Consider the following 14,022-nt stretch of genomic DNA (forward strand, 5'->3'; position numbering starts at 1 on the left):
TCTGTCTCGGTCTCTCTCTTTCTCCTTGTCTCGGTCTCTCTCTTTCTCCTTTTCTTTGGCCTTTTCTTTTTCCTTGATCTTTTCTTTGTCTCTTTTCTTGTCCCTGTGAAAAGCCAAACACAAATCCATTAATTCATCTTTGAACTTTCCCATTAAAATTACAACTAACTCTTTAGCATACATTAATTGTTCAAGATAAAGTATGCGTCTCTGTCAAAAAATAGTAATTATTCAATATTTTAATTTTCCACCCCTGTTCACCATGAGGGAAAGGTTATATAGCTAGGAAAAATTTGGAAACCAAATTGGAGAAGGGGAGGCCAAAATCAAATCAAACTGTGATCTTCAGAGAGATGTTACTACACTTTGAGAGAATATGTCTCTTCACCTCACAGTTATGTGATTACACATACATAAATTTTCTACATTTTGTCAGGAGTGAGACAAACTCTACAATCCGTAAGTCCACTCTTTACTAGAAGTGTGTCCACATAAAATGGACTGCAGATTAACCACCCCCACATGAATAATGACAGCTGACTGACAAAAGTCATTATTCTACAGTGTTCTCTCACACAGATATCCTGGAACTGCTTGGAAGTCCAACAACAATTAATACACAGAAATAAAAAAGCAGGGATGAAATTTCACCAAACAAATTCCCTCAAAAGACAAATGTAAGGTCAAAACTCAATCAAGACAATATAATCATCTGTAATGTCATTAGGAATTTGAAAATTATTGAAAAATTGTTAATACAGTAAAAACAGAAGCAAGGATAACAGAATAAGTCAGCTTCTTTGGGACAGGCAGAATGAACATGTTCATAAAAAGAACAGTGAGGAAAATTTCAACTGACGTTCTAGTCGTCAAGCCAAACAAAAATTTATTAGATCACAGCTTTGGCTGGAAGATTACATTTTGGTATAGGATTATTTGGAAGTGTGAGACTCCATCTTTCCTTTCTACCAAAGATACACACATGACTCCTAGACCTGCCTCTAGGACACGAAAATGAACAATTGTTCAGAGAGATACACTGGAGAAAGCACAAGAGAAGTTGTTGATTAGCAGGCCTTTACATGTCCAAGACAACAAGACTGACAGAAATTGCTGTGTCTATTGGTATTGGTACCTATTCTAGGATTTTTAAAGACTCTTAGAGAGACTCCTTCAAACATGAAAGCTCCTAAGCACAGTCCCCACCCTTCTTCAACACAAGAAGTGTTTGGCTGTATCTTCTTCTCAACTGCTAATAAATAGTAGGCTGTTGTATGCTCTATGACCTGACAACTTTGGTTCCCATCAGGTTTTGGCAAATACTTCTTCAGAAGTCTCAGAGAAGGAATATAAGATCATAAAGATGAAGCAGCACGCAATCCCTGCGATAGCAAAGAGCCTCACAATGACCCAAGAAGTGCCTTCCAGTTAATTTATCACAGAGATTTCATTGGACTTGCCCCTTCCAGTGAGCAGATATCCCAAGAAGCTCCAGACAACAGCAACAGAGAATCAAAAGGATCCATCGATAAAGCCCAGCTAGCTACGTAGCCTATTCCTGTTTCCACTGAGGTCCACGGATCTGCAGTTCTCTTTCCCACAAAACTTCTTCCCTCAAAAAACAAGAGGCAACTGCACAACCTAAGTATGAAGCTCCCTTTAAATGAATCAGGGGAATTACAGAGATGAAACAGAAAGAGAAATACCAAGGCTTCTATTCATGAAGCTACTTTCATGGGCACTTTCGTTTTGTGAATAATCACTACTTCATCCCACAGAAAATTATATTATCTTGTTGAAATTTCACAGTTCAATAATTAGGCAACCAGACAAAAATTAATAGACTAGGTAAAATATAGATGTATTAGATCCTGAAATGCAAATATGCCACATAACAGACACGTGCATTTGTGCCCACAGCAGTGTATGGCCAATATGAGATGGCCAAAGGCAAAAATAAAAGCTCATGCACAAAAACTTTACACATGTTGTCAGAATGCAGGATCAAGTTCAGCCTGAATCCAACCTCTCAACAGATGTAGACTGAACAAGCATCATCCACTTTTTTGTGGGTTTCACAGGCTACACAGAACATTCCTAATCTATTGGTTAAAGTCTGGCAATTGAAGTTACCTATTTTTGGTCAGTGTGCACATTGGTATAAATGTAGACTAGACTATCAAAGTTTAGGTACCTCAGTGTGGTGGTTTAACCCCTGTAGGCACCGTATGAGCTACTATGAAGAAAATTAACTCTATCCCAGCCAAAACCAGTACACTCAGCATTAAAATTTACTTTCTATTCTTTTGTCCCACAGACAAAGCCTAGGGACAGGCTAAAGCATTTAGAGATTCCACCCTTTACCATCACCTAAAAGGTTTGTTAGATTTTTTTCAAAAACTCTGTACTGTGTGCTAAGAAGAACGGTACCATTTCTTAGGAATGGAACTCACCGAGAACGAGAGCGACTTCTTGATTTCCGCCTTTCCCTAGATCTAGACCGTTTTTTCAGGGGACTTCTGGATCTGCGTCTGTCCTTGTGTCTTGATAGTGATCTGTTGCCAGATCTACTTCTATATGAACAATGCCAGAAGAAAAATACTTTAATATTGAAACTTTATAAAAATTAAATCAACGAACAAAGGAAAAAAACCATAAATCTTGCCTTACTACATAAACTTATATAAAGAGTTACACCTCAGTAATATACTGCCTACCAACATTTTTGTATATATGGATACTTTATGCTTCACCAGGTGCACATGCCCTCCTTTGAAACGATGCACCATTTAAGTAATAACCATGCTTCATAATAACCTCCATGATCATTCTGGAAAATATAAATTCGTATCATATTACGATAGCTGTCCTTAGTAAATTACAGTGCATAAAATCTACTATAGACAATTTCTAGCAGCTTGTAAAAATAATTAGTTACATTTTGTTTCTTTTCCAGGCCCAGTAACTTGTTGCAGTCTTGGGTCACAGACGAAAGATGGCTTTAACTAGTCTCTTTTTGCTTTGTGCTCCAGCCTTACAATTCAAATGAACTTTAAAAAACCAAAACAAAATGGAAACCCCCCCCCCGCTATCTGTGGTTCAGCATTTAGTCAAGTTACCTTTTCAGTTGAAAGGATTTGTTAGCATGGACTTCAATTATAAGAATTCTCAAGAAAAGGAATGAGCGTTTACTACATGATAAATAAGGAATGCAAATAATGTGCAGACACTCTGACAAAAATCCAACTAAAGTCTTCTGATAAACATATATAGTATAGTCGCAGATTTGATGAAGAAAATAAGACTTTTAAAAATTACAGTATTTTTTTTTTCCAAAACACTCCCTATTTTTGGAAGATCATACTCCCTGGAAAAGCAAAAATAAAAAGCTGAATTTCAACATTAAGTATCAAAACCCCACATCATTGGATACTTTGCCTGAGAGGTTAAGGTACCATAAAGTTTAACTTACCAAAGACAGAAAGGCCATGTATATTACTCAATAAATCCTGAAGAACAGGGAGGTACAAAAAATACCAGTTCCACCTGTCTTCTGGAGCTCAAGACACACAGAGCAATATATACCAAGAGAGGAGAGGCAACCGTTTTTTACCTGCAGCTTTGCTCCACTTATCAGCACAGAAACACAAACTAACTAAGGGCAAATTAATTACAATTGAGTCAAAATGAGACCCTGAATAAATTTTATATCCTAAGAGATGAAAACGATTTAAGTGTTTTATAGAAGAGTAAAACAGGGAAGTGGTAAGTATAGTTATTCTTAGGGATGAAGTTGCCTCAACAGATCAGACTGGCCTTTTTTCAGCATGTTCTCAAAACTGACAGTAGCGGTGGTAAACCATTTTAAAAAAAAAAAAAACCAAACCAAACAAAAAAAAACATCAACAGTTGTTTAAAGCACAGGTTTTCCACGAGTGAAAAAATGCAAGTTTATCTTCTAAACATCAATTTGGCTTGTGGCAATACAAAATAGTACTGAGATTTTTGCAGTGTTATACAAAAAGATTGTTTTTCAGTTATGTCCCAAGTTAGAGAAACAGCAGAGAAGCAAGCAATAAGGAAGTGACCAAATTATTCTTCTTGCATTAAAAAGCTACCTAATATTTTGATGTCATTAGATAACATGCACTGTGGTGTCTTGCTACTGCAAAACTGAAGCCTGCACTTATATCATATTTGTTTGGTAGTATATTTGATGATAACTCCCTCTGGCCGGCTTTTCTGTATCTAGAAGAATTGTAGTTGCCTTGTTAAAAGACGATGCATGAAAGGATGCAGCAGAGCTGCTGCTGCAACACTGACAACACCTACCTTTTTAAAGTGTAACCTATCAAATACATTCTGAATTTTTTTTTTTATACTTAATGTAGCCAAATATCTTTAGATTGATTACGTAAATGCTCAGAAGACATTCCTGACATTGAAAGAATCTGAACCATTTCAGGAAGCATTTGTAAGTCTCACATAGCAAGACTGTCTCATTCTAGGCAAAAATCTTAATGGGTATAACTTTGGGGGTGATCTAGTAATGTTATTTCCTCCCATATTCCAAAGCCTGTTTCAGAACTGAAGAAGTTTAGCAAAGCAAACAAAATCTGAAGAGTTAAAAACTGCCCCTAAAGTCTTTTTCTTCTGCTTTTAAAAACCATAGCTTTACATTTACAGTACAGTAAATAAAAACACTGCATGTGTTAACTCGATGTTTAGAAATTCAGGACATCAGGAACTTTCTACTAGCAAAACCAGCCAACCTATCTGCTCATGGTGCTAACAGTAAATAACATGTTTGATCCACAAAATACAGGTAACTATTTCTTTTTAAAATACAGGTCACAAAATGACACTATGCTACATGGCACAAAATGTACCATGAAAACATAGAAATGGTTATGTTACATGGCACAAAAAGTGCCTTCTAGTGTGTTTTAACAGAAAGTAATCCTGAAAACATTTAGCATTTAGAGGAAAAGAGTATCTGCTCAAAGTTCCTGGTTACTCTGATCTGCTCAGTGTAAGTTAGTAATCTTCTCTACAGGGATACTTGTCTTATAACTCAGTAAGAAATCTCAGTAACCACCACCACTGAAAAAACCCCAGTATGATCTCTTAGTCCAAAATAAAAACCATACCTACCTGTGTTTTGAGTGTGATCTTTTCCTTCTAGATCGGGATTTTGAGCTAGACCTGGATTCTGAACGAGAATGGGAACGAGATCGACCGCCTTTTCTTTCACTGCTCTTTCCAGACTCTGAGAGGAAAAAACCACTTTGCAGTGTAAGCTCAGAACATTTAAAGATCCCAGTTAACAATCTGGCACAAGTGGAATGTACCACATATAGTGCAAGGGGCCTACTCTTTGCACATCTTCCTTCTTTGCAAATATCCTTCAGAAACATCCAAGAAAGTCATTGCATATACTCGTTGAGTGCAGCCATCCTGCAGCAGTACACATAAACCAGATAATTATAAACAGCTAGCTCTATTAGGAATGGGATTTATGTTGCTGCCACAATGCACAAGATCACAACATGTTCTCCTCTTGGTCTATTATTTAATATAATTACTTTCTTTTTTTTTTTAAATAACCTGAGAAGAATAGAGTAAATTTAGAGGGTACAATTTTGAAAACAAGCATAAAATGTAAATAATAATTAGTACATACTATATATTAGTATACTTTCTATAGATATTTCACCCTCTGTACAAATATTGAAGTTTTATTCCTCAAACATTGTTTTGCGGGAGGAAGGGATGGAGAGAACAGGGTGAGAAGTTTGATCCAAAGCCAGGCAGTCAACAGAAACCTTAACAGTGACCTCACCAGACTTTGATTCAGACTCTAAAAGATTGTTATTCTGCTGCTTAACATTGAGATGTTAGAGCTATTTCTCTTCCAACCCTACAAAAACAACAGAAAATACTCACCCACCCCCCAAAAAACCCCCTCAAGACTCCGCACTATCTAACCTACGTAAGACAATGTTCGTCAGTAAGAAGAATGACAAAGTCTCACTGATGAAAAGAAAAAGGAGGATCTCAACTGCAAGTTTAACAAGTTGAGAATTTTTTTATGCTGTGGTTTTGCAATCAGTTTAAGTCAGCATAAATCAGCACTGAAATGCCTAACCTCTCAACCCACCAACACCTTCCTCCTCGACCTGGCATCTCAGTGTTAACAGGGATCAGGGAACCAATCTGGATGAAAAGAAGTTCTTTACAAATATGTTGTTTTATCCCAGATTCATTCTCTGATCCCATTTGCTATGAGGATGCACACAGTCTTTAGCCAGCATGAAAAAGAGCATAGCACAGGGACAAAATTAACCTGCTGCAGATAAGAAAAGCATATTACTGCTTTCAGAACCATGCTAGCTCTCTCTGAACATGAAACTATGGCATTAATGGGTGACAGAGGAGAACAAAACAAAATATAAAGCATTTTCTTTTAAAAGTTTGTAAGTACTTTGAACTTAAAAAGCACCAACATTCAGTATTGATTCAGTATTAACTTTGAATTCTTGAAAACATTCAGTGAGCATGTATCTGAAAATAAGATACGATGAAATAAAAAGTCAGCTTCATTCCACTGCTTTGTTGCATGAACACAATTTTGATTATTTTCTTTTTTTTCCCAACACATATTGTTCACCTTTGAGTACCCTATTCCTGTGTTTGAAAATGCTCTTAAAAGTGTGTGCCAAGGTATGCACAGAACGTGTCTGTTAGGTAACGAACGTAATATACCTACCTGGCTCAATAGCAGCAGATATGAAAGACTGGGCCTCCCTTACTCTCTTCATCACTTCTTCCAGTTCCTTGGCAGCAGCTTGTGGTGTCATTTCAGGAGGCTTCACTATTGCGTTATTGGAGTGATTTATTCTAAATTAAGGAAAAATAAAACCTTTAACTCCCAAACACTTGAAAAGGGAAAAGGAAAAACAACTAAGAAAGGAAAACACCTCAACTTCCATGTACAACTAAAAACTTCAAAGTTCAGCAAAACTACAGATTTGTCCTAACACTGATCTGTTCCAAGTATCTAAAATGTCTTTTATTGCTTTCAAATCTTACCATTTTTAAGTAAACGCAGCACAATATTTCTGTGTTAAAATATTTTCTAGTAGAAGTCTAGGAATCTATTTCTCTATTTCAAATCAAATCTCTATGTTAAGGCCTACTAGTTACATACACATCATACAGAAAGCTTAATTAGTACTAAGGACTTTGCAGATTCTTTCACTATTACAGCTTCCACTACCTCAAGATTAAATATAAATGTATTTTACTCAATGCCATCCATATTCTTCTCAGAGAAAGTTATGCCCAACCTTGAAACTACAGTTTACAAAATTTACTAACAGCAGGTCCTTACATTAAAAAAATATTCATCTCAGCACTTTCCTGCACATCAGTCATAAATGTATAAATCTCTCATTCAATAGTCATATGAATAATTAATTTCTTACTTCAGTGGCCTGTCTCCAAACATAACTCCATTAAAGGCAAGAGCTCGAGGTACAGAATTTTGGTCTGCAAATTCCACAAACGCAAATCGTGTTGGTTGCGTCTCATCACCTGCCATTCGCACAAATTTGACTTCTCCAACTTGCTTAAAGAATTCAAGCAGCTGATCTGCTGTTGTAGTCTAGAAAGAGTCAGAAGAGCTCGGCTGATGTAAAATATATAATGAAAACCATTTATCCAATATATCAGGTCATCTAAGAGCTACAGTTTTTGGAAAGATATCTCACCATTATTACACAGGTGACATGAATTTGGTAATGTTACACTTTAAGAAAGACAGGTATTTTTTCTTCCATTAATCTAAAGAATATACTACAATTTAAAATAGTGCAACCAGAAGCCTTGAAGTCCTACATCTAGGTTAAAAAAGCATTTGCACAGGATTTTGTACTTTTCAGGCAACTAATTTGAAATAACTGATGAGGAATTTCCTTATACACCTGTGTCCAAGCTATTGACTGTGAATTTTGATCAATTTAAAAAAAAAATCCAAACAATAATATAAGACTTAGCTTTTTTCTGTTTTTCTACTAGCTTCCAGCTTATTTTATTTTATCATGACCAATAGTACTTTTACACTCCAGTAGCTACTCTGGCAGTCAAAAAACCCCAAAATAAAATACTTATATTACCATCAGTCAAAAGCAAATTGTTTTTCAATTAACTCGATCAATTGTTGAAAAACCAAGTTTCTGACAGATCTAACTTCCCTGTTATAGAAACTCAAAGGTATTTATGCTAATTTTGCAACTTCCACTAGGACCCATCCTTCCATCTTACTGTACTTAAGCAACTGCACAGTGCTGTAGGGGACAGCTACCATGATTTCACGACTTCTGAGCATTGCTCAGCTAACGCAACCCAGCTGGACATTTGATCAACACACACAATCGTAAGTACGTTTCTTGAATTCAGCTACAGTGTGATTTCTCTGGTATCCTGCCAGAATGAATTCCACAGTCTGGTCTGATCTGATTGGCACAGGAGCATTCAAAATTCAAAATATCACTAGTAACCAAAATGATGATGTTTTTTGTTTAAATTCCTACTGTCATCAACTAATGAAAACTCTTTAACATTTAAGATTAGAATTCATAAATTACAATTCTACACTTTCCATTAATATTTCCATTACACAAAAAAAAGCTACCTGGGAATTCAAGTTTCCAACATAGACTGTTCTCCTGATTTCATCAATTTTGGATGGATCCACATTCCCCATAATTGGTGGTTGTGGTATTTCTCCCAGTGCCGTAATGTTAGGGTCCAATGCTGCTGCTGGTATAGCCCCCAAAGTGCCGAGTGAAACACCGAGCTGGAAAACACAAAAACAGAATATGTTTTGCAACCAAGCACTGGTGGGAGGTACCTCACTTGTTAATACTTGCCTGCCTTGTGCATTTCTGTAAAAATAAATCTAATGAATATAGGCAATACCTTAAACTTCAAGATCCCAGCTGAGCACTTTTTTTAAAGAATAAAAATCTACTCATAAATAACCTTCTATAGTTAAGAATTTCTGTGGGCTATCAGTTAACATCTTATCAAAGAGGTCTGGCCAGGGACGCAGTACATCAATCAGAAAACATATAGGTTTGAATTTCTAATGCTTGCAGTCAATCGAATTGAGTAAGATGCCTTCAGACACTGCTAATATTCTTACTTTTTTACCACCACAAGTATTAGGAGTAGATGAGGAACTGCTGAGCCCTTGCCCAGCAAGGGAAGAAGGGAATTTGCGGTGCCCAGGGCCAATTTGTTCTGTAATAGGTATCAGTCCATCAAACGGACAGATAAGGTACCTTTTGGACAAACACATCACGTAAGGCAAGATTAATTACAGCTGAAATGCAAAGGATATTAAGTCTAAGTTCTATTTCACTACAAACACAGTCACTTCCTAGAGAATGAGGACAACACAGCTCTCATTTTTGGAACTGGAAATTGAAAACTCTCCTGGGGAACGCTATAAAAAAAAGTCACTTAAAAATCACTACTAAATTGGTCTGCTGAGTTTCTGGTTTGAGTTTTGTTTTCTCCACCCAAAAAGCAACTGCCTTTCCAGCAAACAAATTTTCTAACAAGTGTGACAAATTCTCAACAAGCCACCAGTAATTTTTTATGTAACAAAAGAGAAAACTACTCTATTTTAACTTGAAATTTTCCCTGAATAGGTCAGAGCAGCCCGCAGATGTCAAGAAAGGCTTACAGAAGCAAAAGGGAACTGAGCAGAAGTAGCAGCAGCTACCTCCTATGCTTTTGGTAGTGAAAACACTGTTAGGCAAGCAGTCAAAAGCCCTGTCATAGAGATAGCAAGTAAAGCACCCTAATGAAGCATTTTAATATTCCAAAGAACTGTGTGAATGCAACTATTATGTTTTAACAAACTTTTAGGAGGTGCCTAGCACTGCCACTGGACCAAATTAATGAGTCTAGGGAAGGACAATTAAAATGGACACAACCAAAATCAGTATTTACCCACTATTTTGCAAAATAATAATCTGAAAGAAAAACCCAGGAAAGGTAGTGCATGGACATCTTGTGGTCTACCCTCAAAATAGACACCACAGCTAAACCCTCACTGATCTAGCATACAAGAGGACAACATCCACAGATCAAATAGTTCTTGTTCTCTGAACACAGAATAGGCTACTGAATATAGAGGAAACCAGAAATCAAACAGCGACTGAATTTTACTTACTGTAGTCAAAGGGGTTGGTGTAGGTATAGGAAGCAACCCTGCACCAGGCATCAGGCTTGTCATAGTAGGAGCAGGCGCCAATAGAGAAAGGGCTTTGGCTTCATCTGGGATTTTACCTGAAGAAGCAAATGAAAGCGTTACACAGAGTTGGAACACTACACAGATGTTACTCTTTCTATGATTTTACAATTACCCTTGCATTTAAAAATGTAATAAATAACAATGAATCTATCTACCAGATCCTTACAAAGAAACAAATAAGAACTTAAGTTTTTCCTTTTACCCTGCTCTACTAGGAAAAACAAAAGTGAGCAAAACTTCAAAGACTAGCAATCTCATTAATGGATTATTATTTTAAAAACTGAATAATGTATACAATTATTTAACACTTTGAGCTATGGGTCACCTGTACTGGAAACTTAATGTTCATGAACCAAACGATATCAAGCATGGACGCTTTCCCAGGGCGGTGTTTTCGCGGTGATCGAAAGTTGTTTTACACATGACAACCGTTCGTGTTGGCTGCATCACTAATAGCACACAGAACATCAGATACAGAAAAGAAGAACATTTTTTAAAGTTTAATCCCCAGAAATGGCAAATAACCAAATCAGTAAAAGAAAAACAAAACAAAAAAAAAAAAAAAACCAAAAGTATGTGCTAACTGAAATTTGTGCTTTTTAAAATTTCTCTGGTGCTACCTACTTTGGATGTAAAAATAAATAAAAATAAAATAAAAACTACTGATTTACTGTGACTCCACATAATACATACTACAACTGAAGTTGGAGGTGGAGGAGGGGAGGGTAGAAAAAATTTAGATTGGTACTGTCTCACATTCTAGGTCACCTTAGTTTACGTGACACTTTGATAAATTAGCTTTAAATTTACTGAGATTGAAGAAAATCATAACTGATCAGCTAAGCAAGCTATATTTTCCCAAAATATGTATTCCCTACTATTTCAACCAGATTATATTCCCCCTGTCATGCTAAAAGTTTAAGTAATATCTAATCTGAATTAAACGCGGGTTTGATTCATTAGTGACAATTAGACTGCTAAATGAACCCCAAAAAATCTTCAAAAATTGAAAGATTTAATAGTTAAACAATTATGATTACAATTAAATGTACATATTAAATTTGAAATGCAAAGGGATTTAAACTGGCACAAACATTGAACACTAAACTGAAAAACTACAGAAAGAAGTTCTAATTATACTAGGTATCTACGATCTATTCAAAATTACTGGCCTAACTGTATATATGCTATCCAACTGGGCCCTTTGGTATTACCCCATGCAATTTAATAAAATATATGGGTTTTTTTAAACATTGTTTTAGAAGTCAAGGTATATACAAATAATGTGCCAGTGGCTTTTACTGCTTTGGTTCACACTGTGTATGTTTTAACTATAAAACCCCTAACTTCAGGATTTAAAAATGAATGTATAAATATTCTTATCAAAAAGCAAAATATGAGGTAAGTTTCCAAACACTGTGCAGTTTTAGCTATACGAGTTCCAACAGACCCCACAGGAAACATACTACTTCAAAAAAATAAAAAGAAGAAAAAAGTGTTGCAAACCTGTTCTACAGATCTGCAGCAAGGACTGGGTTACAGTTGGATATGACCAAAGGACAAAACAAATCTAAATGAAACTTAATTTATATGTAGCATGGGTGGAGTAGAAAAGATAAAATAACAGTACCCATTTTTTTCTCATGCTTCCTATTTACACTTATTTTATTTATGTTAAATTTTGAGGCACCTTGCTCCTTAACATGTAACAAACCACTTGATTTTGCTATCTAAAGGAGAAAAATAGGAAAATTATTAGCACTTAAGAATTAATTGTGCAATAATGACTTCCAGGGCTTTTTAAAAAACATGCATGAATCTGAGTCATCATCACAATGTTCAGCACTCTTTACAGATCTCATTTTGAAGTCAGGCATGCAATGAGACTTTTTCCTGATTTGCCTGACTGCTCATGAGTATCAGGTACTTTGCTGCACATCCTGCCTAATATGTAGCTAACTAACAGGCTTTCAAATATACAGTTCCAGCAGCTGTGCATGCAAATTAGGCATAGAATTATGTATTAGTTCTTCTGAAAATCTAAATAGCTAAGTGTTTTGAAATGACTAATGAACCAGACCTTATCCTGAACAGCTAACATCTTGCAATTAACTGGATACTCATGCAGGTTTCTACAGGATCAACAGACATGGCTCAAGTAAATCCAATGGCAGAAATGGCTCCTAAAGTGGTGTGTCTGCATTCTAAATTTAGATCCTTGGTCAGTAACGTACATAAGTATATGCCTAATTTAAGTATGCGTTTACATACAGCCAATTCAATATACACTTAACCAGGTAAACTTAAGAGATGCTTAGGCATTTAGCCCTTTTAAAGAGGAACTGAGTGAGGCACATAACTAAACAGACAATGAGTCAAGTTCAGAAAGGTACTTAAATACAAGCCTAAACTTTAAGAACATGGGTCATCTTACTGGAAAAATTGGAATTATTCATTTGCTCAAATGTTGCTCAAGGAATCCACTGAACATTTTCAGTTAAGTGCACCGTTATAGCAGTTCAAAGAACGAGTAACATGCATATCTAAATTGTAAAGTTAGCAGCATTATTTCCAGAATACTTTGGTCCTTCGACAATGTAATGTTTTATTTTAAATACAAAATCTAGTTGGTCAGTTCCATGCCACAAACAAAGATTCATTTATCTTATTCAAGAACAAGAAAGGGTCTATCTCTACAGACAGAACCCTGAAAATTTGCCTGTATATTCAAAGATACTGTCTTTTCAGAAGATCCTTCTCCCATTTTTAAGACCAGGTCAAACTTTTTAACAATTCTATAGAAAAAAAACTGTTGTGGGGAAAAAAAAGAAAATCTGAAATTTCTTGCAAATTTACTTCCCTGTTCTTTAGACAGTTTTGCAAAACAAATTAATATGTGAGGCCAAATAACCTCACAAGTTACATGCTTTAAGTTTTGGAGTTTTAGCTCCATTAATTTATTTATAAAAGGAATACAAGCCCACAAAGATACAATGAAACATGTGGGTTATGACACAACAAATTAGGACATTTTAGTTTAAGAATAACTTTCATTTTTTAAACTTGTGGCTTTTAAAAGCTGAATGGAAATGAGGTAAAGGTATTTATTTTCTAATGAGGGAAACAGACAAAATAAATATGCCACATCTATACCACATCCTTAGAAAGATTTCTTAGAAGCTCTTGTCTTTAACAAGAGATTAAATTTTTAGATTTTTAATTAGATTAAAATCTAATCTCTAAATTACAGATTCTATGATAATTTATTTATTGATTCTTCACTTTGCAAAGGAATCTGGAAGCAGATGTAGATTAGCTCTGCATTGCCTAGAGACACCCTATGCTTCTTAGGAAATGTACATTTGCCCTAAGTATCAGTTATGATTGTTACTTTTTGTATCATCAAAGTGCTTAAAAGACCTAGTCAACCTAGGCCATACCAGAATCCATTTTGCTAAATGCTGAACAGAAGTATCTGCGTTAAGCAAGTACTAATCACAGTACTTTTATCCCCCTCCAAGTGCTCAGAAGAAATTAATTTCCTACTCTTTGTACTGAAACTGCATCGTTAATCCTTCCCCCGAAAACTGCTTCTGCAGTAAGTTTGCTTGTTTTAAAAATACTTACAGTTCTCATCTACTCTAAACATAATTAAAGGAATTGTTATTTTCCTGCTATTTTAAATCAATGGAAAA

General features: G+C 35.6%; 1 protein-coding gene across 1 annotated transcript in view; it reads right to left on the bottom strand.

The window, feature by feature from the left end:
• SREK1 (splicing regulatory glutamine/lysine-rich protein 1) overlaps window positions 1-10,860 on the bottom strand; it is a 20,088-nt gene extending 9,228 nt beyond the window's left edge. The window contains exons 1-8 of the mRNA XM_009327335.1: window positions 10,653-10,860; window positions 10,247-10,362; window positions 8,696-8,860; window positions 7,488-7,666; window positions 6,770-6,900; window positions 5,155-5,269; window positions 2,454-2,573; window positions 2-103 (exon numbers count right to left, since the gene is read on the bottom strand). Of these exons, the coding sequence (XP_009325610.1) occupies window positions 2-103; window positions 2,454-2,573; window positions 5,155-5,269; window positions 6,770-6,900; window positions 7,488-7,666; window positions 8,696-8,860; window positions 10,247-10,309 (875 nt within the window). The 5' untranslated portion in view covers window positions 10,310-10,362; window positions 10,653-10,860. The remainder of the gene's footprint in view (window position 1; window positions 104-2,453; window positions 2,574-5,154; window positions 5,270-6,769; window positions 6,901-7,487; window positions 7,667-8,695; window positions 8,861-10,246; window positions 10,363-10,652) is intronic.
• Window positions 10,861-14,022: the final 3,162 nt, after the last annotated feature.

This window comes from Pygoscelis adeliae, unplaced genomic scaffold (assembly GCF_000699105.1).
Source record: "Pygoscelis adeliae isolate BGI_AS28 unplaced genomic scaffold, ASM69910v1 Scaffold26, whole genome shotgun sequence".
NCBI classification, from domain to species: domain Eukaryota; kingdom Metazoa; phylum Chordata; class Aves; order Sphenisciformes; family Spheniscidae; genus Pygoscelis; species Pygoscelis adeliae.